This window comes from Pantherophis guttatus, chromosome 5, assembly GCF_059756535.1.
Source record: "Pantherophis guttatus breed Tessera chromosome 5, ASM5975653v1, whole genome shotgun sequence".
Classification (NCBI taxonomy): domain Eukaryota; kingdom Metazoa; phylum Chordata; class Lepidosauria; order Squamata; family Colubridae; genus Pantherophis; species Pantherophis guttatus.
In genome coordinates, this window is record NC_142067.1 from 98,856,588 (window position 1) to 98,883,937 (window position 27,350).

The window sequence follows — 27,350 nt, forward strand, 5'->3', positions numbered from 1 at the left end:
ATTTTGGACATATTTCTCCTCTCCACCAGACAGAAATCTAGAGTGTACATAACTTGCTGTGGCAATCACTCTCAAATACAATTCTTAATAAACTGATTACAATATAAATGAGACAAGAAAGAAAACCTTACAATGAATTTCCACCCTCCCCCATAGTCTTTCCAGCTGTCTTCTGGGAATTGAAAAGAGTCTTTTGGTCTTTACTTGTACATCTCAGGGTCTTTTCTTTCATGTCTGCTGGGTAGCATGCTTGGTGGTAAGGCTGGTCAGTCAGGCTTGGAAAGGTCTGCTCCACTCTGGTTGCTGTGCTGACTTTCAGTGGAGGCTGGATTCAAACCCAATTCCTGGTTCAAACAGATGGAGGGTCTCCTCTGGAGGCAGCATCTGGATCCATGTGCTCTGCTTCCACAGGTTGCAGAGTCCTTTGTGCAGGGCTGAAAGACATTAGAACAGGGTCCCCTCCCACCTTTTGTGGGTAATCTTCACAGGAAAGGCATTGTAACAGGATTAAAGATGGGGGGGTAGATAGCTTGCAGAGTTTGAAAAGAAAGAACACAACAGTATTGCAGTTACTAAACAGATGATACAGTTTCAACAAAATGGAGACACCAGATAAGAAAAAACTGGATTCACATGCTTCAGGAAAGAGATGAACAGGTAAACTCATTTAAACACATACAGTAAATGCAAGACTGATTTTTTTTTTCTTGTAAACAAACTTAAAACGTTTCCTCATAAACTTGAGTTGTTACTTTAAGATACAGAGAGAGGAGGAGAAAAAAAACCAGAAATGAAATGAAATGCTCTCTTTAATCTGTGTTTGTTGGCCAGACAAACACAGGGCAAAGGCTCTTTCTTTCTTTTTTCTCTCTCTCCCATTTTTCATTGTTTCAACCTTTTTTTTTTTCTAACAATTTAAAATTCTTGTCTCTAGAGATCAGATACATTTTACAGTTACAATTACCTCGAGGGTGCACAAAGACTTAGACACACACATAAAAAGAAGAAGGACAAAGAGAAGAAAGCAGAACTCTGAGATTTCACACATACTGATCATTCCCACCATAAATCTCAGTTAAATTAGGGAAGGCACAAATCTTAAAAATACCACATGGTTGCATAGAAGACAGAGACAAGCAAACAAACAAAACAAACAAACAAAACAAACAAAAACCCCAACATTCCTATTTATATATTTCCCTTTTCTTTTAAGTACCTTTATTTAGCCAAATTTGTCTCCCGGTGTTGTCTCTTAGCAAAGCCCATTTTTGACACAATTTTCCTAATTTCCTTTTATCCATGCCCCTCAATATGGGCACCCGCCTGGCGTCCCAGGCCGCGAGCACTTCATCTACTGGGGTCCCCGCCACCCGCGAACTATCGCTACCCATGACCCTTTCCTTTTCTCCGGAAGGATCACTTCGACTTAGCCGGGTGGCACGCTCTCAGTTTTCAGAGGAAAAAGCTCTGGGAAGGACTTCGATTCCCTTGCGAAGTATGGGCCCCTTCCTCCAGGGAATCACCACAACTTTTCGGATCCAAAAAGGGGATCCGCGAGGACCTGCTGACCCCTGCAGCCAGGTGTGGGCACCTCCTCTTACACACACACACGCTCGCCCCGTGTCTGGGCTGGACAGAACCGGGTTTCCCTTTCACAATTTTATTACCCCCCCCCTTTTTTCACACGCTTGGCTTTCGCTTGACTTCCATTCCTTTTAAACACAAAGTTCCACATTTGGTGACCCCCCCTTGCTTTCTCTATCCTACCGGTCATGGCTCGGTGGAGCTAGCAGTAGGCAGAGGTGCAGCTAGAGGTCACTCAAAGAGGTGAAATCAGACTGTTTTCCAGGTGGAATCCCACACACACACTTCCTCCTTCCCTAACAGAAGGTCCTGTGCTCTGGCAAAACCCCCATGCTCTCCAGACTGTTAGTCTTTCTGCGGCTAGGAAATGCACAGAGGAAGCAAGATCCAGCTGTACTTGGGAGAAGGGCCTTCACTCACACACATGCAGGCATACACAAATTTCCTATGCTTTTCCATACTTTAAAATTAAAATTTAGAGGTACTCACCTTCTTTCCAAGCAGCCTTTGAGCTCAAACTCAAAACCCCTTTAAAACCTAGTTCCAAATGGCCAAGGTCCAGGAAAACATACCCACAGACTCAATGGGTCTGCTGCTAGCAAGGGAGGCTTACCTGGGCCTGGTCCATTGGTTAGGTTAGCTTGGAGTCCCACTGGGTCGCCAATTGTTGGAAGAAACATCCTTCTGGGTTCTGCTCCAAGTGGGGAAACCAGACACTGGAAACATGGAGACTGCTTGGAAAGATGGTTTAATGGTGGACAGGATCACATGGCTTGAGTTCCTGAACAGAAAAGGGCAGATACAGTAAATCCTCGGGTTTTTATGCTCTCTCTGGCTCTGCATTTCTTGGGGCCATGAAAGAGTATCCTGATTGGTTGTCAGACTCCCAGGGGGTGGGGGTCTTGCTGGCTGATGCAATCTTCCCAGGTGCCATGTGGTGAGCCTCGTCTAGATGGGTCCCATTGTGTTAGTTTCTGTTGCTATTGTGTAGAGGGCTAATCCTTGTTGGATCTTTGGCAATTCCTACTATGGCTCTGCCTGAAGGAGGTAGATCTTTGTTATGTAGAATAGACTGGCCCAGGCCTTAATGGCCCATTGACAAAGGGTGGGGCAGGAAGATGGGAGCTGCTTCAAAACATGCTTATCCCAGGGAAATATAATATTCTGCCTTTTTCATATTTCCTAAAATATTTCACTCTTCCAGGAGAGGGGTGGGTGCTAACTTCCTACAATGGTGGACAGGATCACATGGCTTGAGTTCCTGAACAGAAAAGGGGCGGATACAGCGAGTTTTTCAGGTTTTATGCTCTCTCTGGCTTTGAACCTCCTGGGGCCCAGAAAGAGTACTCTGATTGGTTGTCAGACTCCCAGGGGATGGGGGGGTCTTGCTGGCTGATGGTCACATGTGCTTCCCAGGTCACATGTGGTGAGTTTCTGCTGCTATTGTGTAGAGGGCTAATCCTATCTTTGTTGGATCTTTGGCAATTCCTACTATGGCTCTGTCTGAAGGAGGTAGATCTTTGTTATGTAGAATAGACTGGCCCAAGCCTTAATGGCCCATTGACAAAGGGTGGGGGCAGGAAGATGGGAGCTGCTTTGTCTGTAAAATATGTTTCTCCATTTCTCATCCAGGGAAATATAATATTCTGCCTTTTTCATATTTCCTAAAATATTTCACTCTTCCAAGAAAGGGGTGGGTGCTAACTTCCTACAGGAGCAGAGAAATATGGGAGGATTACAAATTGAAAACATTCTTGCCCTGACCCTTGTAAAATCCACGTTTATTAGAAGATAGTTGCAAGTAAACCTTCATCTAAAGCACTCTATCCTTTTGCAAAGATGTTTTATGTAGGATGTATAAGGAGACAAAACTTGGCCATATTATGACTAACCTGTGATTACAGAAGGAAAATAAATTCGACATACTTTTGCAAATAAAATGATAATCGTTAACTGAAAAGGAACAAGAGTTTCTCATATTAAGTATGCTTTCCTAAAAGCAATCAATACAAATTACTTCTGAGTAGGTGTGCTTAGAACGGGAATTTAATAGGAAATAGATTACTTCTCCTTTTCTTTTTCAAAAATCTTACATGGGAGAAAATTAGCCCACTTGATAATTCAATTGGCTTTGCCTGACCTGTTATTTTCCCCCTTGCATTTCAGTTTGGCAGAGCATGTGGATAAAAATGTTCGCTTATATATTTATACAGCAACATACATTTCATTTGGTTGCATTGTAGTGACAACTTGCACACTCAGCTGGGAGTACATGTATATGACCCACACTGTTCAAGTTAGCAACTTATTTCCAAGCCTCAAAGGCTAAACATCAATTAAGTCTTCAGGGTAACTCTGCAACCTAAGATTCCATCTACACCCTATGCAATTTTCCCGACATCCTGCTTTTGTTGGCTTCCTTCCAAAATGTTATTTTATTTAAATCTTTCCAATCTAATCAACAGCACTGGGAGCTCTGCTATTCTTCCATCCAATTACTAACTAGGGTCAAGCCTGCTTAGCTTTTCACCCTCTGTCAAAGCGGGATAAGTGCTGCCCCCTGCTGCTTCCAAGGAAGTTATAAATTGAAGCACAGTACTGCAAAGTCTTTAAGGGAAATATAAAAACATTTATTTTATGCAGTGATCTTGGTGGTCACGGAGCAACAGCAAAAGAACCATCTCTTAACTCTGAAGATATCAGAGAAGGCAGGCGAAGGCCAACGCCTGCTGTACAGAGAGAAACTAGAAACAGGTAAGGAAGCCTGTCCGTTGCCATGGCAATTCGAGGCCCGAAAATTCGAAATTTGGCAAGCGCTTAAAATTATAACGGTAAATCCGGCCGGCAAGAATCAGGCGACCGCTAGGGGGCCACAGAACGCTCTCAGAACGCTCCCTGCTACCGTCTGGCGGCCGCTTGGATGTTTCCGGCCCTCGCTCGAACTCCGCTTGGGCCGCGCTCGCGGCGGTTTCGCTGACGTCAGCGGAGGGCGCGCGGACGAACGGTGACGAAGGCGGAAGCGGCTCAAGGGCTGGCGCGGAGGCGACCTCCGCTTCCCCACCTCAGCCGGAACCAGCGCTGCCATGGAGGTAACCGGCCGGGGGGGAAAGAGGGGCACGTGGGGCGCCGCCTGGGGAGCTGGAACTGCCCCGTTTCCCTCGCCTGCGAGCCACGAGGCTTGGCTTTTCCGGTTCGCTTTCCCTCCGGCTGTAAAAGGGCCTCCGTCCCCGCCGTTAGTGGGTGGCCCCGTTTATCTCGGCGAAGGGGCGATAAAAACGCTGCTGGGTGGTGCTCGGAGGTGGCTCGATATTCTTCTATTCTGCACCGAGGGGAACCCGGGGGAGTCCCCAGCTCTGTCCGCTTTTCACAAGTGCTCTGGAAACACCGGCACAGTGATTCACCCGAGGGGCGTAAATCTTTTTAAGCAGCCTGGAATGGGGTCCAAGTTGTGTGTGTGTTGCATTGTGGATGATGCTGAATCGCCTTTGATCTTGCTCGCTTTGGCTTTAGCAGCAACCTGGCAGTCCCAACAAGTGAAGCTTTCCTGGTTCAGACTGAGAGCAAGGAGGGCGCGGTTGCTTCTTAAGAAGAAGCAACAAAAGGGCTATTTGGGCTGCAACCAAAACTTTACCGAAGTTGCTTATATGTTGGGCTTTACTCACTTCCTTCAGATATACAGTAAAAAAAAAACAAAAACAACAAGTTATTGAAATGTGGGCACGGTCTGTTGCTTGATTTTGGCTTCATGTGTTGAGTGAACTCGTTGTGGTTTGTTCAGTAAACTGGTTTAGTGTAATGTACTATAAGCCCGCTCTGATTTTTTTTTACAAATAATGAACTTCAGGTAGTATAATCAAACAACACATTGTAATTATCCTTTACTTTTCTTTAAGTAATAGATTTGTGGAAAGGAAAGCCGATAGTAGAGAACACGCATTCAAGTAAATATGGTTAATTATTTACTTAATTTAAATTAAGTAAATTAATTTAATTTATTTTTAGTTATCGTAACTTTTATATTGTATGTTATTTTAATTTTCGGCTGTTCACCGCCCTGAGTCCCTTCGGGGAGAAGGGTGGGATATAAATTCACTAAATAAATAAATAAAAGTAAATATGGTAATGTCTGGACTCTTCCCCCATTACCCCAGTAAATGAAGCACTGTGGTGGCTTATTAACAGGCTAATCCAGACCCATCCCCCCAAAAAAGTTTGAGACATTTATAATCTGCTCTGAATGCTGAATATAATTTCCTCTGTACTTCCGACAGTTTGTTGATTGTCTTTGCAATAAATTTATGTTCTAAGCTTTTGTGTGTCCATGTATTGCATTGAAACAAGACCAATTTTTAAAAATCGGATGTCCTCAGATTTGGCCCTGATAACTCCTGATTTTTTGGGATTAAGTGATCTAGAAAAGGGTATTCATCATTTGACAAAAATACAAGAAAAAAAATTCTAAATGTCATAAGGAGAAAGTTGGGCTAAACTTTCTCTACAAGTAATAAATCCCAGAAATATGTTGGTTTATTAGTAAGCGTTCTTGTCTTGAGCTACAAGTTTTCTACCAGAAGGTGGTGCTGAGAGACTGATGTTTTTATTCTGTAGGAGTCTTTAAGATTCGCTTTTATTTTTCAGTCTTTTTATAAAGTCGTTAAGAGCTTTTACAATGAGATGCCATGGTGTTCATATATCACCCAGTTATGTGTGCACTATAGTATATCATGGTATATCAAGACTGGAATGAGTTTAGTGTACCCCATTACAATTTGTCATAGTTACAAAAAGTTTAAAATCCCCTTGCCCAATTTTTTTTATTAACTTGCCATATCATCTAGGTGTGACAACTCTGGTTAATGTTAACTATGGCCCATTCAAATTGTGGGTTATGAAACTGGCTTGCCATAATTTAAAACAATAGAAGAAAAAAGGATATTTTCTCCTTATAGCTATCCCAGAGAAAGAAGAGAAGGGAAGCATATGAGCCTAGGTATAATGTTTTGTATTGTGATACACTTTTGTTTCTCACAATATCCAAATACAATTTTCTTCTTTTTACCAAATCCATAGGAGGTGATTGGTTTTCTAACTGAACTTTAGTATATACAGTTTGCAATTTTTTCTTCCAGGGGTAAATCATGCACAGTAGGACTTTGTAGTGGTTTTGATAAGATGTGGAAAAGGTGCTTTGCAATATGTTAGCACATAAATGCAGCACATGCTTGTATATCATTTAAAAGTTATCTTTTCCTGAGATTACAAGGCTGCTGTGGAAGCCTGCAAATAGGTCTAATGTTCTCCCACGAAAAGAATTTTGTGCCTTCAACTTAACTCCTGATGACCTCATGGAGTCCCTACAGTTTTCTTGGCAACATTTTTAAAAGTGGTTTTGCCACTGAGAGAGAATAACTAGATTCTACCTTCTGCATAAGGTAAAAGTAGAATTCTAGCCTCCTGGTTTTTAGCCTGATGTATCACTGTATCAGACTGGCCCGCAAATGGCCTTCCCTTCTGTCATTAAAGCAGAAATCTTGCAACAGTAAGAAAAAGACACACCTAATTTAATAAATACAAATAGATCCTGTATTCACCTCTTCCTAGTAAAATCCAAAGTATTACGTAACTTTAATAAGTACCACTAAATATTTTGGGGTAAATATAATGCAGAATTGCTGAGATCCGTTTCTGTAATTTTAAAATGTTAATTATTCTTTTAATTGGTTTATTAATGGAATTATTTAAATGCTATTTCTTTTTGTAAACTGCTTTTTTGAATAAGTGTATGTATATTATAGGTATAATAATACATTTTGATATTTCATGCTTTTTTCAATATAAAACTTTATTTCTGCTTAGCTGCAAGATAGTGAACAAGAAATGGCAGCTTCTCCTCCTACAGCCACATCAGGGAAATCAAAGGTATATTTCTACAAACTTTTCTGACCTTTATAATCATAGAGTTGGAAGTCACTATCAGTGTCATCTGGATGAATGTTTCTCAACTTCACAAACTTTAAAATATATGGATTTCAACCTGCTGGCTGTAGAAGTCTGATAGTTAAAGTCAATTCAAAGTTGCTGAGAAAAAGGAACACTGATCTAGATTGCTACCACCACCCCACTCTGGATTCAGTGGGTGACTATCTAGCCTCTGCTTAAAAACCTCTAATGAAGGAGAACTTATCATTTCATATCAGAGCCTATTTCACTGGCTAATAGCTTATCACAGTCTGAAAATTTGTCCTGATGTCTAATCAGAACCTTCTCCCTTGTAGTTTTAGCTAGTTGGACCTGACCTCTGTGGCAATCAATAATAAATTGGTCTCTTTTCTGTATGACAAACTTTCAGATTTTTTAAAAGATTGCTATCATCTATTAGTTGTTTCTCTTGTAAGCTAAACATACCCAGATTCTTTGAATATTATTATAAGGCTTTATTTTATTATATTAACAAACCCCCATTATCTTGTTAGTAATCCCCTGAATCTCCTCTGATTTGTCACTGTGTTTTTTTAACAGTGGTGCCCAGAATGAGAGACAGTACTCCAGAGGTCTAATTTAATAAATTGGTTCATTTTCCAATGTAAATATTAACTTTGTTTTAAATGTAAATAGAGTCATTGCCATTAAGTTTATTTATTTTTTTTATTTGTCAAGGAACGATGCATATAGTTTTTACCAGAAACATCTTCCAATCATACCAGGAAAAGTAATTTTCATGCAGTAATCTGATTAAAATAAAATACAGCGTTTACAGTGTTCAGATATTCTTTTTAAGCTTCCTTCTATGTATAATTGGGTTAGCAAATCAAAGAATTATAAATGTCTGAAGATAGTTTTATTTAAGCCTTTAAATAAATCTTAAATCTTAATCAACTTGATAAACTGCAGAAATTTCAGTTGGAAATCAGTGTTGCCCAATTATTCAGGTAGTATATTATTCTTCAGTCTGTAAGACCAAAACCCTCAAAGGATTTCTTTTCTGGATCAGGAATTTTGTTACTGAAACTTTTAGTACCTCCTCAATGTTGTCTGTTGTAGTTTGGTAATGACTTGGAAGTTGAAGGTTTTATTCTACTAGACCCGTAGAGCAGTATTTATGGAGCTCTTCAAGCTCTCTTGCTTTATTTAATTGACCAAAATAATATTTTGAAACGTATCATGGAGGAATATGCAGGTCTATTGTAATTTCAGAAGACGTAAGTGCTTTAAATATTATTGTTCTGAAAGATTGATCTCATTTTGCAGGTCTATTGGAACTAAATATGTTTTATAGTGATAGTAAATCAAAAAGATTACATCATATATTACAATGTTTTCTTATTGAGTCCTGAACAGCCATCTGCAGTAATATATTGGTTGAAGAGCAGAACCAAATATTGTGTTCTGTATGATTATCTGTATGATTAAATGAAATTTGAATATGCATCCATTTTAATTTGCATTTATGGATTTTACAGCTGGACACATTAACAAGAGAAGATCTTATCAAATTTGCGAAAAAGCAAATGGTGCTTTTACAGAAAGTGAAATCCAGATCTGCAGGTATCTTTACAGAAACTTATTTAAACTTATTTAAAAGCCATATAGCAGGATACTCTAGAGAAATTTAGACAATTCTTCCTCTATATTCCACCCACCCCACCCCCAGCCCCAATTTGCATTAGCATCCATGCTGTGAAGCTTTCTTGGAAGAACTATAAATATCAGTCTAACTTAGACATGTTCCTGTTAATAATGCTGAACTCTACAGGTTATATAGATTATATTTTGGATTGTGTAAAAATAAGATACAAATATAACAAGATACTGATTCATACTCAAATAATAATTTTCTCTAGAATTAGAAAAGGAAATTGAGAAATTAAAAACAACATCTGTGGCTGAAGGAACTGATGATATTATTCAGGTATGAATCCATAATAATACATAACATATGGTGCAATAATGTTTAATTCCCAAGAAATTCATTGTTTGGTCCAGTGGGAACGATAATGGCTTGTTATGTGCTCACATTGCTCTTTGTGTCTTTTGCATCATTTACCTAGAGATAAAATACAGACTGCTGATTGATTGTGAATAACTTTTAATTGAATTTCATTTAATATGGATTGCTTTTTAGTGTCTTCTGTGCTCTATCTTAGAATTAAATACTGTTTATGATAGCCTCATGTCTGGTATAAAAATGTATTATTTTTTTTTAAAGTAAAGTTGAAATAGCGAAAGGAATTGTTAGCTTTAATTACTTAATTTATCATACAACTAGTAAGAAGGTGTTACCTACTCTAAGACGTAATGGCAACTTTGGGATGAAATACTATATTATAATATAATACTACATGTAGAAACCTAGACTCATTCATCTTCCTCACTATAGCTACAAAGAGCTGTTTTCCATTTTCTTTTAAACTCAGTTCAGTATTGCATTCAAACTCTAAAATGAAAAAGGTTTACTAAAACATGGTTTAATTAATCATGGTTTGCTTGGCTCATATGGACTGCAATTTAAGGCTCAGGTAGGATTAAAAATTGCACTAATTGAAAAACACAAGTGAAACCTTCTAACCATAGTCTCCTACTAGGGCTAACCATAAAAATATTTATAAGTACCGGTACTTTTATCATCCCTTTCTTTTGCCTCTTCTCTCCTAGATTAATGTGGTAGAGTAGGCCTGATGTTTATTGATGAACAAAGTTTACTGTCATGCCTGGAAGCCATATTATCTGTGTGCCTTGAGGATCCAGGCCTGCCACAATCATACCGAGAGAAGTTGGGAGGGGGGATTGCATGAGTGAAGTAGAGATAGCCATAACAAAATTCTCTAAGAGGAGTTCAAGGATATGGTGTCCGGCAGCTGTGCAAAGAAGAAATTGGAGGATGTCTTCTGCTTGGGAAAGAACTGATTGGAGCTGTATGGACATGTGGAAGATGTGGGCAAGGACTTGAACTTTCTTGTGGGTGAGGAAAACCTGGAAGCTTTCAGATTGGGGTTTTCCCAGATGTGCCAATATGACATCCCTAATAAAAGTTAGCTTTGAGGAAGCTCAAGCCTCGGAATTTGATTTCGTTGGGGGTATTACTTGGAATCCTGACATTTACTCTATATTTTGGGATTAATGATGAATACCTTCTATAACCAAAAGTGACTGTAGGATGTGTGTTGATAAGTTGTGTTTTTGTTAATTTTTTCACTTTAATGGTAATGACAGAGTTATTTTCCTTCCCCTTCATTTATTTATGAAGAATGTCTACAGATGAATTTCACTGAAATATCATTGATATAATTAACATGGAAACAAATATTTTTGAAAAACTTTCACATAAGAGAACGCATGATGAATAACTTCCTTCCCACCCCCTCAAACCTCTGGGTGTTATGCCAAAACAAGCAATAACTCCAGGAGATGAGAGCGGTTCTAGTATTGTCTCTGGCAAAGAAAAATTTTTTTAGAGAAAATGTGGTGTGCGTGAGTGTGTGTGTTTTAATAAAGTTAAATGTATATCTGCTTTTGAAAGATAATTATAACTTTTTTCTCTCTTCTCAAAACTAGGCACTTACAGAGAAACTGAATGTGGTTCTTTTGGAAAAAGCAGAAGCCCAGCAGCAGTGTGTAGCTCTGAAAAAAAACAATGTGAAAAAGCAGCAAGAAGCAGAGGTATTCCATAGGAAGATTTGATAGGAAATTATTGACATTAAAATATAGTTTATTAAATAGATTTGAGTAACAGAAAATGCTTTCATTTAAGTTTTTGGCTCCAAATTCTGGTTAATATGCATTGCCCAATTTTCCCTTGCAAACAGGTAAGTGTAGATGCTAGGAATGAGCCCCACAAGAGTGTAATATTCATTAAAATCTGTGTATAGGACAGTGTTTCTCAATCTTGACAATTTAGGATGTGTGGACTTCAACTCCCAGAATTCCCTAGCCAGCCATTCTCCTGATGGCCAGGGAATTCTGGGAGTTGAAGTCTACATCTTAATGTTATCAAGATTAGGAAACTACATTCTTTCAGATGGGTATTCCAGTCTTGAAATGTGGGTCAACAGTGTGCCATTGTAAGATTTGCAAATCTTAATGTGAGAAAAAGTATGTTAATGACAGAGAAAAGTAAAGCCAAACACTAATGCACAGATATATGTTGAGTGAAAATGTTATACTCTACATCTGGGGCATTCAGATATAAAAATATAAAAATTCTAAATTTATATTCTAAATTCGCATTATTCTTCTACTTTGTTAAACATTTTACTGTTCTCTGATCTCTGTTTTGGAAAAAATCAAATACTTTCAAAAATAATTTAGGATCTAATCTGATACTCAGTTCTCTTACACATACTGGTAGGTCTATCATCTGACATAAAGCTTATTGCTACATAGATTTCATGTTCAGTTTTACAAATGGAATAAATTGGAAAGGAATTAAGTCAATTAAGTTTATATTATTTACAGACTATATAGTATATCCGTTGTATTTAGAAATCCTGTCTCATTAGATGAAATGTACATTTTTCCCTTATCAGAAAAATCACTGCTCTAAGTTGAGATAAAGGTAGACATCAATAATAGTACCTCTGCAGATTGCACCTGTATATTTCTTGTAAAATCTACTAATCCTTTGATTATTAGTTCTATAAAATAGACCTGATGCTTTTATGATGCTTCATCACATATTTGATTTACTTTTTTTAATTAGGATGCCCTTGCTCAGGAAGAAATATGGCAGAAGAAGTTTGCCCAATTGAATACCTCTCACCAGAATGAAATTGAAAGCCTTAAAAATGAAGGATTAATTGCACAGTCCAAATATAATGAAACTATAGCCACATTGCAAAAGGAGCTGCATACAGAACTGAAAAAACAAGAACAGCTCGCAGAACAGCTTAACTTCCATACTAAAGAGCATGACGAAATTAGAAGACTACAGAAAGAAGGCCAGCAGACAAAGATCACTTACGAAGAGGAGATCTTGAATCTAAAGAAACAGATAGAATTTTCCAATGCGTCTAAAGAGGAGGAAATTACCAAACTAAAAAATACTATTGAAAGTAATTCTAGGCAGTATCAAAACAGAATTGATGAGTTAGGTGAAGAGCTAGACAAACTGAAGACCTCTCACCAAGATGAGCTATCAGAGCTACTACAAAAACTTGAAGCCTCTGCTAAAGTATGTGAGGAGGAACAAGTTAAAGTAGATAAGCTAAAGCTGGACTTGATAGAGCAATACAAGGTAAAAGAGAAAGAGATGCAGGTTGAATTGCAGGCTTGTAAAGAGAAATATGAGCAGGAATTGGAATGCATAAGGCAAACCTTGACTAAAGATGATGAAAATCAAAATGAGACTAGAAATACTGAAACAGAACCAGAAATGGTAGAAAAGACTGGGCATATAGAGAAAGCTTTCAAAGAACTGGAATCTCAGCATAGTATATTAAGAGATGAATTAACTTATATGAACAATGTTAAAATGAAACTCGAATTGGAAGTACAACACATAAAAGATGAATATTTTCATGAAAAGGAAGATTTGGAATTCAAAATTAATGAACTGCACCTTGCCAAAGAAGAGCATTGTTGTGTAATAGAAAAACTGAAATCAGAGCTCCAGTCGGCAAAAGGACTATACGAAAAACACATAAAAGAGAATAGCCTCAAAATGGAGGGTTTAGCAGAAACACACCAAAAAGAAATATGTGAACTGAATCAAGCTATAACATTGAGTGCAGAGAAAAAAACCCAGTCACTTATTATTAAAATACAGCACCTTGAAGAACAATGTCAGAGGCATATAGAGGAGAAAGAAGAAGCCATTGCTAGTTATGAGAACTTGCGGGAAACACTGGTAACTTTGCAGACTGAATTGGGGGAATCAGCTGGGAAGATAAGCCGAGAATTTGAATGTATGAAGCAACAGCAGGCTTCTGATGTTGATGAATTACAGAAAAAGCTTCGAGCTGCTTTCAATGAAAGGGATGTCCTCCGAGAAGAGGTCAATTCTCTCCATCAACAGATAGAACAGTTCTCCTCCCAAAAAGAGGAGGTAGAAGAGCTCAGGCATAAAATAGGGACACTTCAAGAAGAGAATAAGCAACTGCTTTGTTGTCTTGATCAAAAGGAGTCTGACCTAAAACAAATGGAAGAGAAAGAAAATGAACTTTCCTCACAGAATAGTAGCTTCCATGATAAAATGCAAGGTTCAGCTGAGAAAATAGAAAACTTGCAGAAAAAATGCAAAACACAACAAGAGACGGTAATGGCGCTTCAGCAAGAAGTTGAAGCTCTCAGCATATGCAACCATCAATTAAAGCAACAGGCAGAAGAGTTGGGGGAGAGACTGGAAGGTGTTTCTGGAGAAAAAGAAACAAACCGGGAGAAGCTGATCAAATTTGAACAACAAATGGAAGGCTTTGAACAAGATAGAAAAGGGCTGTTATCTGAAATAGAGGCTCTTAAAAGTGAGAACAACAAATTGAAGGAAGAACAAGATCAAGCAAGGCAGGAGCTAGACCGCTTGTCATCTGAAAAAGGAGACTGGAATCTATCCAAAGATAAAGCAGAGAGCTTAGAAGTGAAACTACATATGGCCTGTGAAGAAAAAAGCCATTTGATTAAAGTACTTGAGGAAGAAAAGGCCTTTAAATCTCTTGTTGTTAGTCAACTGCAAAGTCTCCATGAAAAGATGGGCTCCAAATACCCAGATGAAAACAAAGAAGAAGATATTGTTGGCACATTGCAGGCTGCAAATGAATTTTTGGCAGAAATGAAGCAACAGGAACAAAGTCTGATCTCTCAGAAAAATGAAAATGTTAATCTGCGGCAGGAATTGCAGAGTGTCCAGGAAGAAAATGAAGCTCGTTGCACAGAGTTCAGATCTCTATTGGAGGATTATGAAAAAGAAAAATGTCTCTTGAAGGAGGAATTAGAAGGAGCTTTCTCAGAAAAAGAAGTACTTCAGCTTGACATTCAAGAGTTGAAACATACCAGTGAGAAAATCAGGAAGGAGAACCAAGATCTTCTAGTTCATATTGAAAATATTTCTGAAGAACATGCAAATCAAGAAAACAAAATGAAAGAGCAGGAAGAAAAATCAGAAAACGAACAGAAAAATCTAACCTTAATTTTGGAGCAGAAGGAGACTGAACTGAAAAATATGCAAGCCGAACTTTCTTTGCTAAAGGTTAGACTTTTATTATTGAAATCTTTAGACTTCTATTATTGAAATCTTTAGACCCCAAGACTTAAGTTGGAAAGCTTTGGGGAAGTATATGCAAACTCTCTACTGCTCATGTATATAAGAGAATAAGTGCAAAGATATACTTTGTTTGAACTCTCAATGGTTCCTTTTCATTTTAGCAAACAAGTTTGTTTTAATCCCAAAATGGGTATGTATGGATGTATGTTTGTATTTATGTTTGTACATTATCAAATTCAAAATGATCTTTTGATCAAAATTGGGCTAGGGAGTAGCGTTCAGCTTAGTTTTCTTTCAGGAGTCAGAGAAGGGTGGCTTTTTTAAAATAAAAATTAATGGTATTTTGAATGATGAAAGATTAACCTTTGTCTTACATCAATTCAAAAGAGGCCTTTTTCTCCTTAGTTTTCAGAGATGGATTTCAAGTTTGATTTTCATGACTACTAATTAATAAATTTAAAGGTTTCTTTGTCATGGCTGATCCAAAATACAGTTTGTACTTGTTTCGTGACTACAAGTGAGGCTGGTAACGTGGTCATTGAGCAAAATGGTCACTAAATGAAACTAAAACCCTCTTTGTGATCTTACTTCAGCTTTCTTTTGCTTTATAGGCCAACAGAGTTGGTTACAAAGTTAATTTTTTAACACTTGTACATTGTGAAATGTCATTAATCAAGGCAGTTGCTAAATTAGGATTACCTGCAAACATGTCATAATGCTGTTATGTTTTTTATAATTTAATAATGCCCAAATGGTAATGTCTACCATTTATGTAGAAGTCTTTCATGCCAAGTAGAGGTAGTCCTCTACTTATGACCACAATTAAGCCCAAAATTTCTGTTGCTAAATGAAAAAATTGTTAAGTGAGTTTTATCTGATTTTACGACCTTTCTTGCCACAGTTGTTAAGCGAATCACTGCGGCTGTTAAATTAGTAACATAGTTGTTAAGTAAATTTAGCTTCCCCATTGACTTTGCTTGTCAGAAGGTCGCAAAAAGTGATCACATGACCCTGGGATACTGCAACTGTCATATATATGAGTGAGTTGTCAGGATTCTGAATTTTGATTGTGTGTCCATGGAGATGCTGCAATGGTTGTAAGTGTGAAAAACGATGACAGTTCATTTTTTTCAGTGCCTTTAAACAGTCACTAAACAACCTGCTGTAAATTGAGGAGTCCTGCTGGGTTTTTTTTATTGTATAAAAACAAAAAATTGACCAGTCTGACCATTTTATGTTAAGATTATGATGGGATGTTCTTTCTCTAGAATTTGCTTCCTTTCCCTCACTAAGCAACAGGAAAATCATCTGCTGAAATGCCCATCTTATTTATTTTTGTTTATAATGCAGGACTCTGTGGAGAAGTCTTCTGCTGATCACGATCAGCAATTATCAGAAACAGAGAAAATAGGTAATTTGTATGCATTTTGTTTGCTTTCTTTTTAAATCTTTTTGTTTTCTTTTATTTTTAACTGCTCAAAAGAGTTTGTACAGAAATCATTAAATGCTTTTCTAGAGTTTGTTATATGGAATAATACCCTACCAGTCTCTGTGAAGCAAGAAATTTTGCATCTGCCTTAAATTACAGACTTCCGATTACAGTTTTAGTATAATGCTCTTGAGAGCAAATATGCTTTATTGACAAAGCTCATGCAAAGGATAATTTAAATAACAGGCTTTCAGGCAAATATTGAACATTACATTTTTCAAAAAAAAAAAATAATAAAAAGAATTTTGTAGTTTGGCATTTAAGACAGATTGTGATCACTTAATTTATTTCAATTTGTTGACTGAAAAATTCTACCACACACTTAATATATTAGATATGCATTATTTGTTGTTGAATTTGGTGTTGCTAAGTAATTGTTGAACCTTAGACCATTTCAAACTGAAGTCCACTGAAATGGTTACTAAATACAGCATACAGTTTAAATGGTGATACAAATAATGAAATGAATCTTTTTTAATACAGTTATTGACTATAGGAAGATTTTTGCTTTTACGTTTTAAAATATTAATTTGGTTTGCTTTAGTAAATTTGAAACAACAACTGAAAGAGAAGGAAGAAAAAATAAATAAAATTAAAGCTGTTGCTGTGAAATTGAGGAAAGAATTGGATTCTAGCAGGAAAGAGGTAAGTTGTCAAAAGAAACCTCTGCACTTTCAGTCAGTTGAAGTGTTGGCAATGTAATTACATTACACTACAAATTACATTTACATTGGTAATGTAATTACAATATGTTAAAAGTAATGTTAATAATTTTAATTGTAATATATTTTCTGAATTGTGAATTGCCCAAAGTCATTTGTTGAGATGAATGGGTATAGAGCCTGGATAGCTCTGCAGACTAAAGCACTGTAATTTAACACCAGCTGCCTGCAATTACTGCAGGTTCGAATTTCTCCAAGGCTCAAGGTTGACTCAGCCTTCCAACCTTTCTAAGATAGATAAATTGAGGACCCAGTTGTGGGGGCAATAAGCTGACTTTGTATAAAATATGCAAAAGTATGAAGGCTATTGCTTAATGCACTGTAAGCCGCCCTGAGTCTCCGGAGAAGGGCGGCATATAAATCAAATTTTTTAAAAAATAAATAAATAAATGTCATCCTGGCACAATATAAAGTTTCTAAGGTCTGCTTTTATCTTATTGTTTTTAAAGGGTAAATGATGAGCTTATCTGAACATCTGGCTTTAGTTGCTTTGATCACTAAAAACTCTCTTGTTTCTTAATTTACACACATTTATGTATGTGAATTTGATGGCAAGTTTTCAGTTGATTTTGCAGTGAGCACACAGTAACAGTAGTCTGAATATTCAGTAGAATTTGCTGGAATTATACACTGCTCAAAAAAATAAAGGGAACACAAGCAGAAGACATCCGAGATCTGAATGAATGAAATAGCCTTATTAAATACTTTGTTCGTTCGTCTGCTTGTGTTCCCTTTATTTTTTTGAGCAGTATATTTTATCAGTTCTTTATTCTGTTTGAACTGGCTTTGTAAATACATCTTAAGGATAACTCTAGAAGTGTTCTTTTTTTAACTTGTAAAATAATCAATTACTTGCTCTCTGTTTAAATAATTTCAAACATTTTTTTAATTAAAATCAAATCTTTATTGTCAAAGACCAGAATAAGGTACGTGAAGCAAAAAAATACTTTGATGCTGTTTCAAGTCAATAGACGTTCTTGAAAATATCACTCTGTTCAATCTAGGAATCAGCAGTTTTGTCTTCTGAGCTTTCGGATTCATACTGGAGCCCATCTTTAGGGAACTTCTCTCTAACACCCTCGTGAGTCCAAAACAAAAACTGCTGGTCCCGGTGACCAACCCAGTTTGGATCCTGCAACATTATTCTGGGACACATACATTCCCCTTCATTCATATCACAGCATTGCCTACATAAAATAAAACAGGGCTGTGGGAAAGCTGAGAGTCGGTGGGCCAGAGCGGCGGCCAGCCACATAAGGCTTATCTTCACGCGGTGGCATCAGCAGCAGATTCCCCGGGCAGAGGCCCGGGGGAAGGCAGGCAATCCAGATGCGTCGCATGGGCCATGGGAAAACCAAGAGTTGGTGGGCTGGAGCAGGCACGTGGCCACAGGAGGCTCATGTTCACATATTTTGGCTTTCCTGCACCCCGTGGCATGCTCGGATCGCCTGCCTCCTCCCCTTTGCCTCCGCCTGCTGCTTGGACAGGGAATCAGCCAGGCTAGTCACCCTGAAATCGTGTTTCTGAAAATAAGCCCTAGTGCTTATTTTGGAGCCCCCAAAAATATAAGACGGGGTCCTATTTCCTGGGAAACATGGTGTGTGTGTATACACATACATACATACATATATACATACATATACACACAAACTTTGTTATAGATTTTCCACTTGAAGATTTTCATGTTGAAAGAGCTAGATGCATTACTTTGGATAGCAAATATATTGATTATAATTTTAAGACTTAGAATGAGTCAGAATTTAATAGGCCAAAGATATTCATTGAATAGAACATTCTTGTATCTTGGGTTCTCCCTAAATTATAAAAATGCTCCTGTAGAATTGGAAAGTCTTTGAAAGACTGCAGAAGTGCTGTGGGATATTTAAAAGAAAAAGTGGATCAGTGAAAAATGCATCCTTCCATTTGATAGAGATCATCTTTGCCACTATGATTAACATTTTTTCTTCTGCCTGTAGGTACAGTCCCTTAGAGAAAAGCTGGAATTAATAAAATCAGAAAAAGAGCAACTCTCGTCTTCAATGGCAGACATCATTCAGGGAGCTGAGAGCTATAAGGTAAAATGTCTTCATCTTTACCAGGTGTATTTAAGAAACAGGCAGCTGCTTTGGTCCAGTATGTGCAAGTAGAATTTTGAGAACATATTAAAAGCATCCTTGCCAAAAAGCTGTCCTGGTGTGATACAATCACATACCAGATATCTATTCATCAGCAAAAAAACATAGATTTCCCCCCAAATGCTATCTCTTCCCACTTTTTACTGGACCCAGAAGTCATTGAGCAACAATCACTCATTCTTCCATTTTAAAGCAATGCCAAAGTGGAAGATATACAATCGGAGGCATTTTTAGAAATAAATATGATGCCGAAGCTGGTGTTTTTCTATGAAGCATGCTAGTGTTCCAGCAATATAGTTTTCACACAAGATTACAGAAAATAAAATATAGACTTATTTCCTTTGGGGTAAAAAGTCAATTTGTCTAACATGGTGATGGGGTAAAGAAAAAGATCCATCTCCCTTGTACATGTGTAATGCACTATGGACCTATATCTGTTCCAACTATGTTTTAAATTACATGTGCTTTCCAAGAATCTTTTATTAGAATATGACAAGCAAGCAGAACAACTGGATTTTCAAAAGACTCGAGCTCGTAATTTTGAACGTCAGATTGATGACCTGACCAAACAGTTGGAGAATTCAGTTCAGCAGGTATTTTTTTAGTAACATACATAATAAATACATTTATTAATAAATGCTATTAGCATTTGCAGAGCAGAAGATAAAACTAAAGCGGAAGAAATGGAGAGAGAAATTGGGAAAGCAGACTGCTACTTAAAGCTCCAACAACAAAGGTTGTTGTCCAAGAACAACCTTTGACAATAGATTTCTGATTTTTTAGTCCAGGTCTCTCTTGTCACTAGTAAGTAACCAAATGTCTGTGGAAAGCTTATTGAAGTGCTGTCTTGACTGTTCTCGTTTTTCTTTTTTAAAGAGAATTTTCTGTTCTGCCAAGCAAGCTTTTGCAGCTCTTGATGGAAAATTAGTAGGAAACTTAGCTCTTGCTTCAGGCAGTGCAAATATTTAAATGTTAAATGTTTCCATATACAGAATGGAATAATGGTTTGCCATCATAATTGTATTACTTCTCTATTTTAGCAAGAACAGTGGCGTTCTGCAAATGAAGACCTCTTGACTCGTGTTGAGACTCTTCAGACTAACGTCAAGCTGTTAGAAACCCAACTGCTAGAAATTCAGAAAGCCAAAGCAAAAGTTGATAAGGAACTTGAAGCTGAAAAGCTTCTAAAAGAACAAAAAATAAAGGTAAACAGCACAATTAAAAAAGCAGAAAATAAAACAACTATTTTTATTATTTGAATTTAGAGCACAAACTATTTTTGCAGGACCATGCTAACTCTGTCAGAGAAGCAGAAGAATATCAGACATTACTACAGAAAGAAAAGAAACATCTTCAGAAAGTTTTGGAAGAGCTAGAATTGGCAAAGAAGGTAGATGAGTGGTTTTCTTATTTACTTGTCATACTTCTATTTAAATATTTGTCATCTTTTGATATTGTTTGGTTTTGATAGTTTCAGAATCCTAACTTTTATGTGAATAATAGCATGTTACTGTATTTTTCGGAGTATAAGATGCACCTTTTTCCCCCATAAAAGAGGGTGAAAATTTGAGTGCATCTTCTACACCAAATGTAGCCCCGCCCAGCTGAAAAAAGCCTCTGAAATCTCCATTTGAGAGGCTGAAAAAAAAACAAGGCGCAGAGCTCACAACCAATGAACCTGTTGCTAAAGTTCACCTCTGAGAACAGCTGATTGGGGGTATTCCAGGAAGCCGATCTACCCCCAATCAGCTTTTTTCTTATTTTCCTCCCCAAAAACTAAGGGTGCGTTTTATACTCAGGTGAGTATTATAGTCTGAAAACTACAGTAATTTGAGAGAAATAGCTAATGACTTCTAGACAAGGAATAACATTAAAATTGCATGTTTTAATTTTATATGATGCTGAATGTTTTAATATACAGGATGCTCACCAAAGCACATTGATGGATATGGAAATAGCTGATTATGAGCGTTTTGTAAAAGAACTTAATCAAAACATTACCGACAAAAGTAGCAGAATTGAAGATCTCGAGCAAGAAATTAAAATACAAAATCAAAAGAAAGAAATTCTACAGGAAGAAATCAGTAAGCAGCTTTTTAGAATTTAAGCTTCCATTTCTGCCTATAGAAGGATATGTATCAGTTCAAGAAGACTTTGAATTCTGATTCAAAATAATATGTTATAAAACTGGCATATTTTAATATAGTGCAACTCAGTAACCTGTTAACAGACAGAATATATGTTCCCACAATTATTATTGTTGCAATGATTAATATTGTCTAATCAGTTAAATGCTTATTAAACAAACTTTACACTAACAATTCTGTTGTTAGAGTTAAAAACAGATCATTGAATTTTTTTGCAAACTTTTGTCCAATGATGTGACCTGCTGTTGTAAACTAAAATAAAAAAGTACAAAAAAATCTTTTTTCAATAAAAAAGCTTTATTATCCAAGTAGAATTTGCATAAACTCCTATGTAGGAAAGTCATGTTTCATTAAATTTCAGTTGTTTTTCTAAACAAGTCAGCAACAAGGATTACTTTGTTCCTTAGAATCCTTACAGAACTCTGTACAGGAGTACGAGGAAAAGAATGGCAAACTCGAGCAATTATTGGTAAAAACAAAAAAAGAGTTGGCAGACTCAAAACAAGCAGTAAGTTTGTGTTTTCCACTATTAATTCAGCTTTACTGCCTTCTGACAACAGTATATAATAATATTTTAATGGTGATATGAATATTTTTTATTCCAGGAAAATGAACTTTTAAGACTTCAGGCATCTTTCAAGGGAGAACTAGAAGCCAATCAGCAACAAATGGAAGATTATAAGGCAAGATTCTTATTTCCCCCTTTCAGATAGTAAAAAAAGAGTATTATATCCATATTGATACTGCATCCAATATCTGCTTGGAATATGTGTATCATAACTTCCTCTCCTCTTTCAACTCATTGAACAAATTTGAACTGTGTGACTATGTTTGCTTCATCACCAGGAATGCTGTGGATAGGTGCACTGGCTATAAAATTTATTTTCATTCTGGGAACTGGAACTCAGATATTCAGGGAAATTTTCCCACATTTGGCTAAAGATGAATTGCCCCGAATATAAGGAACAGTAGGCCTTTCACAGAAGCCCCTGAACTGGGCCTGGATACATGTGGAATTCCTGGGCCTAGAAGTATGAGGCAGTTCCTGAATTACACAGAAATTCCTTTCCAAGGTTTTTGCACATTTTGAATCCTGGTCTGCATGCATGTAGAAATACAACTGCTGCCATTTTGTACGTGCATCAATATGACAGCTTTCATTTTATGTATGTAAAAAGCAGCAGCAGCAGCAGCCATTTTCGCATCCCTTTGTGACGTACATGTCAACATCTACATCATTTGGGGACTTTTCCTGTGCTGTATAGGAAAAGTAGCCTCTCGGTCATTCTTTTGTCAATTTGATTTGCTTACTTGGAGGCAGCACTTGCCAATCTTGACTTTTGTTTGCTTAAACTCCTTTTGCCACCACTGTGTGTCACGAGTCAATTCTCATGAAATGTGCAGATATACAAATTTGATTAATCAGTAAATTAGCTTGCAATTCAAAATAATGAATACAGCCTCAGTTTAGTATTGGCCTTAAAATCAGAGTATATGAGAATTATTCTATTGAAATAAATGTACTTTTGCAGATTCAGCTGTCTGAACTAACTTCTGAAAAGCACAAAATTCAGGAACATCTGCGGACTTCACTAGAGCAGCATCAGCGGGTTTTGAGTACTTATCAGCAGAAAGTAGCTGCTCTCCAAGAAGAATGTAATGCAACAAAGGTATTTCAAGCCAACTTAGTCCGGTTGCCTCTTAACAATTCTTCTGCGAACAGTTCAATAGCTTAGACCAGGGCTGTCAAAGTCCCAGGTCACAGGCCGGATGCGTCACGCACTTGCCACGCCCACTTCTGGTTTAGTGAGGGGGGGAGTCCCGATACGTCTCGTGACGACGTGAGTTTGACATCCTGGCTTAGACAGTAAGGAAGATGACCTCAGTGTAGATGTGCTGTTACTTAGACTAAAGGGGTTGAAAGCAGTAAGTCCAGAGCATTCGGAAGTCACTTACGCAGAGGCATCCCTGATTCACTGGAGCATAAAGTGAGGGAGGAGGCATAGCACAGTTAATACTTGCGAGGCTCTGTTAATACAGGTGGTCCTCGACTTAACAACAGTTGATTTAGTGACCGTTCAAAGTTACAATGGCACCAAAAAAATTGACTTACGACCATTTTTCACACTTCGGATCACTGCAGCATCCCCATGACCATATGATCAATATTTGGCCGCCTGGCCACTGACTCATTTATGACGGTTGCAGTGTCCTTATAAGCAAAGTCAGTGGGGAAACCAGATTCACTTAACTTGTTTACAGTGATATGGCAAAAAAACTGATAACATGGGGCAAATTCACTTAACAAATATTTCATTTGGCAACAGGAATATTGGGCTCAATTATGGTCATAAGTTGAGGACTACCTACATAGCCAATCTCAATAAAAGTAGTTTTGGTCTTCTTATAGATTTTCCAGTCTGGCCTACCAGGTGGGACTGACATTAGTTGTTCACGGTTTGCATTCTGTCATTTGGACCATTCATAACATTTAAAAACCTGGTGTTGAAGACCTCAGAAATAGATTCCATGCAATAGATGCCACGAGGGCAGCTTTGAGGAGTGTATATTAAAAGGCAGCAGAAGAGTTCAGACATGGTCAGCATGATATATTGTTTTCAAGAAATATCATCTGTGCCTGTCACAACTAGGCTGATTGATGCACTATTTATCTCTTATATCCACTATTATAGGCATTTGGTATATTTTCCTACATATCATAACTCTTCTCCAAAGGCTGCATACACAAGGAGTGACTTTCATTTGTTTGTAAGGCACTTAAATAGAGTATGGCACTGTAAAAAGCCGTGTGTGTATATGTTTTGAGCAGAAATTACCAAGGTTTGATTCATAAGACTATATTAAAAGATGGCTTATAAATATTCACCTTAAAAATGGCTTTTAAATATTCACCTTTTGTGGGGACTGATTTAAAAAGAAACAATTTATATCTTCAGCAGCTACTTTGTACTTGATATTAGTAGTTGGACAAGTGTAGGCTCTATTTACCAAAGGCTATTTTGGAAAGCAGATGGAAAATATGCTAAAATATTTGTACTATGGGAGACCTGTTTGAATAATCTGTGGAGTGCAGTAGGCTAAAAGATAGATACTCTGTTTATAGCATAGTGCTCTTGTGAGCAATGTGCAATTTCCAATCTTGTTTGCTTTTGCAAAATTGAATGACTCAGAATGTAATTATAACTAGGCTTTTGATGGATGTAGCTTTAAAAAGGGACTGGTTTATATCTTAATGCGTCATGTCAAAATCAGAACTTCTAAAATTGTGTTAGCTTGCATAGTAATTGTCCTGTGAAGCAGCTGGGTACACTTTGGTTACAAATAACATTGTACTTATTCTATCATTTATGGTGTATGGAGAGGGTGTGAAATAACATTGGTATTCGTTTTGAAAGAAAAGATTTTTTTCTGCTATTCCAATAAAATTAGGCATATATTCATTACATTCAAATAGTTTATCTTATGAAGGTAGAGTAAGAGAAATAATTAATTCATCTTTAGTGAATAAGTGGTCACTTAGCTATTTATATAGAAAGTATAGGTAGTTGTTGACTTATGATGGCAATTGGAACTGGAATTTCTGTTACTAAGTCATAAAGCAGTGAGTCAAGGAGGATGGGCAGTGATCAGGGTCAGGGATGATGCAAGAGGGTGCACAGTGAAGGTCAACAAGTGAGTGTGGGAGGTGCAATTCAGGTAAGGCAGGGCCTGTGGGGAGCCAGTGGGAGTCAGGTAGAGTGTGTGTGTGGTGGGGGCCAACTCAAGAGATGCTGGCAATCTTTCCTACTAGCTTTCCCATTGACTTTTTGGTTAGTAATCAGAATGCTGCAGCCAGTCATAAGTAGGATCCAGTTGCCAAGCGGCCAGATAATGATCAGGTGATCTTGGAGTTGCTGGTATGGGCAGATCTCCAAAGACTAATCATAGCCACCATTTGTTCAGCACCATCATAGCTTTGAGTGATCATAGTGATCACAAGTGATCATAGATCAAGGATTACCTGTAGTTATTTCATTTTATCATATGTCTCATTGCAGGAAGAACATTCTGCTGTAACCTCTGAATTTGAAAACTACAAAGTCCGTGTTCATAATGTATTAAAACAGAAGAATAAATCTTCACAATCTGAAACTGATGTGACCAAACAAGAAAGGTAAGCTTTATATGTAATAGGTTGAATTTTGCTTTAAATCATATTTTTAGCTCCTGGCTCAAGAATCTTCTTTGAAGATAGAAGAGTAATCATCTGGAATCTGCTATTTTTTATAAAGTCTGGATAATTTCTGTTCTGATTTTTTAAACAGAGAATATTTAATCAGTTGGCTATTTTTATCTTTAAAATTGACTGAATGAGCTAATATGCTAAAGAACTGGTTAGCTCTTCCTCTTGTTCTTTTTTCAAGAAAGTAATATAAAAGAAAATTTACAGAGGTTTTTTTTAAATCTCTTTTCTATTCTGTGAAAATCTCACCACAACTAAAGTCACATCTAAAAAAACCAACATAAAGCAGTTTTAGTAGTTGACCTGTTTGTATTTTATGTGAAATATGTCATTTTTGTGTGTTCCAGATCCTACATATTCTTTTTCAAGAAAAAATATTAAACTGCAAAAGCTACAATTCAGTCTATATCTATAAATTCATATAATACCCATATAACTGGACAGCAATGCATTAGGTTCCAAAAGATTCACTTGTCCAAGAGGTCGGAATCAAGAAAAATCCCCATTACCTAAATCAGTTTTCTCAACCTTAGCAACTTTAAGATATGTGGACTTCAACTCCCAGAATTCCCCAGCCAGCATGCCATGAGAAACATTGATCTAAATGTTCTCCAGAATAATAATAGCAGAAAGTTTCATTCCATGTACATTTCATGGAGAATACATTCTTGTGAATATATTTTAGAAAACCCAAATCCATTTATTATTTCTCTTACTATTATTTTACAATTCTGTTATACAATGATACTAATCAAACCACATTGATCCCATGATAATATTCAGTAAAATGCAGAATAAGCTGTTTTAGAGGCCTGAAAATAAACAAATAATATTGAATGTATATGCCATCCGACTCCCAGTGATCATGGGAATAAATAAAATGCCTTGAAACATTTAATGTGCAACACTTTAAAGATCATCAAAATGACCCACTTCCAACTTGAGAAGATTTTTCATGAAGCTTCCTGTTCAAAATTGTTCAAATTTCTCATCTATATGTTAATAACTTGTAACTTTTAAAGAAGCAAGTTATACATTTTCTAATGTTTTGTGAACTTTCCTTTCTTTTTAGAGAACATATGGAAAAAGTAATAGAACAGTTGAAGATTAAATTGCAAGAGACACAACATAATTTACAAACGAACGTAGTAGACCTTCAGACTTTGCAGTCTGAACATGATGCATTGCTGGACAGGCACAATAAGATTCTTCAAGAGACTGTAGCAAAGGAAGCAGAACTCCGAGAAAAGTAAGTTTCTTTAGGATATATTTTTAATCTTGGCTTATGATTAGCCATGATTTGTTTTTAATTATATGTCCAAATATTTTCTTCATTAATAATCTTTAGATGCCTGTAATGGGTGTATCTCTTAATAAAGTAATCTGTTTATAGAAATGGTCAGCAGTGGTATAGCTACTCCTTTCTCTTAGTACCAGGTATTTGTTACTTTTTCTAATATTGAAACTTGGGTGGGTGGGATATTTTACAGACTTTGCACAATACAATCTGAAAATGTGGTAATAAAGTCAGAACATGCACAGACTGTAAGTCAGTTGACAGCCCAGAATGAAGCTCTTCAGAATAGTTTCCGGGATCAAGTCAGACATCTGCAAGAGGAGCACAGAAAGACAGTGGAAACATTACAACAGCAGCTATCTAAAGTTGAAACCCAGCTTTTTCAACTCCAAAGTGAACCAAGCACCAAAAGTAAGCAGTGAACCATTTTTCATTGGGGTGTGTGTGTGTGTGTGTGTGTGTGTGTGAAAATTCAAACAAGGCTACTTAATCCACTTGGTAGTCACATGCATTTAAATAAACATTTTTAAGGTGAAATTTA

General features: G+C 37.0%; 1 protein-coding gene across 2 annotated transcripts in view; it reads left to right on the top strand.

The window, feature by feature from the left end:
• The first annotated feature begins 4,282 nt into the window (after nucleotides 1–4,282).
• GCC2 (GRIP and coiled-coil domain containing 2) overlaps nucleotides 4,283–27,350 on the top strand; it is a 30,003-nt gene continuing 6,935 nt past the window's right edge. The window contains exons 1-19 of one of the 2 annotated variants that reach the window (XM_034419454.3): nucleotides 4,283–4,673; nucleotides 7,441–7,503; nucleotides 9,045–9,129; nucleotides 9,426–9,493; nucleotides 11,137–11,241; nucleotides 12,281–14,761; nucleotides 16,127–16,187; nucleotides 16,810–16,910; nucleotides 18,964–19,062; nucleotides 19,596–19,715; nucleotides 20,163–20,327; nucleotides 20,408–20,512; nucleotides 21,044–21,206; nucleotides 21,677–21,777; nucleotides 21,875–21,952; nucleotides 22,802–22,939; nucleotides 25,328–25,443; nucleotides 26,585–26,761; nucleotides 27,003–27,220. In XM_034419454.3, the coding sequence (XP_034275345.2) occupies nucleotides 4,668–4,673; nucleotides 7,441–7,503; nucleotides 9,045–9,129; nucleotides 9,426–9,493; nucleotides 11,137–11,241; nucleotides 12,281–14,761; nucleotides 16,127–16,187; nucleotides 16,810–16,910; nucleotides 18,964–19,062; nucleotides 19,596–19,715; nucleotides 20,163–20,327; nucleotides 20,408–20,512; nucleotides 21,044–21,206; nucleotides 21,677–21,777; nucleotides 21,875–21,952; nucleotides 22,802–22,939; nucleotides 25,328–25,443; nucleotides 26,585–26,761; nucleotides 27,003–27,220 (4,450 nt within the window). In that variant the 5' untranslated portion in view covers nucleotides 4,283–4,667. Of the gene's footprint in view, nucleotides 4,674–4,748; nucleotides 5,526–7,440; nucleotides 7,504–9,044; nucleotides 9,130–9,425; nucleotides 9,494–11,136; nucleotides 11,242–12,280; nucleotides 14,762–16,126; nucleotides 16,188–16,809; nucleotides 16,911–18,963; nucleotides 19,063–19,595; nucleotides 19,716–20,162; nucleotides 20,328–20,407; nucleotides 20,513–21,043; nucleotides 21,207–21,676; nucleotides 21,778–21,874; nucleotides 21,953–22,801; nucleotides 22,940–25,327; nucleotides 25,444–26,584; nucleotides 26,762–27,002; nucleotides 27,221–27,350 lie in introns of those variants that run through there. The other variant, XM_087895373.1, reaches the window with a different exon arrangement.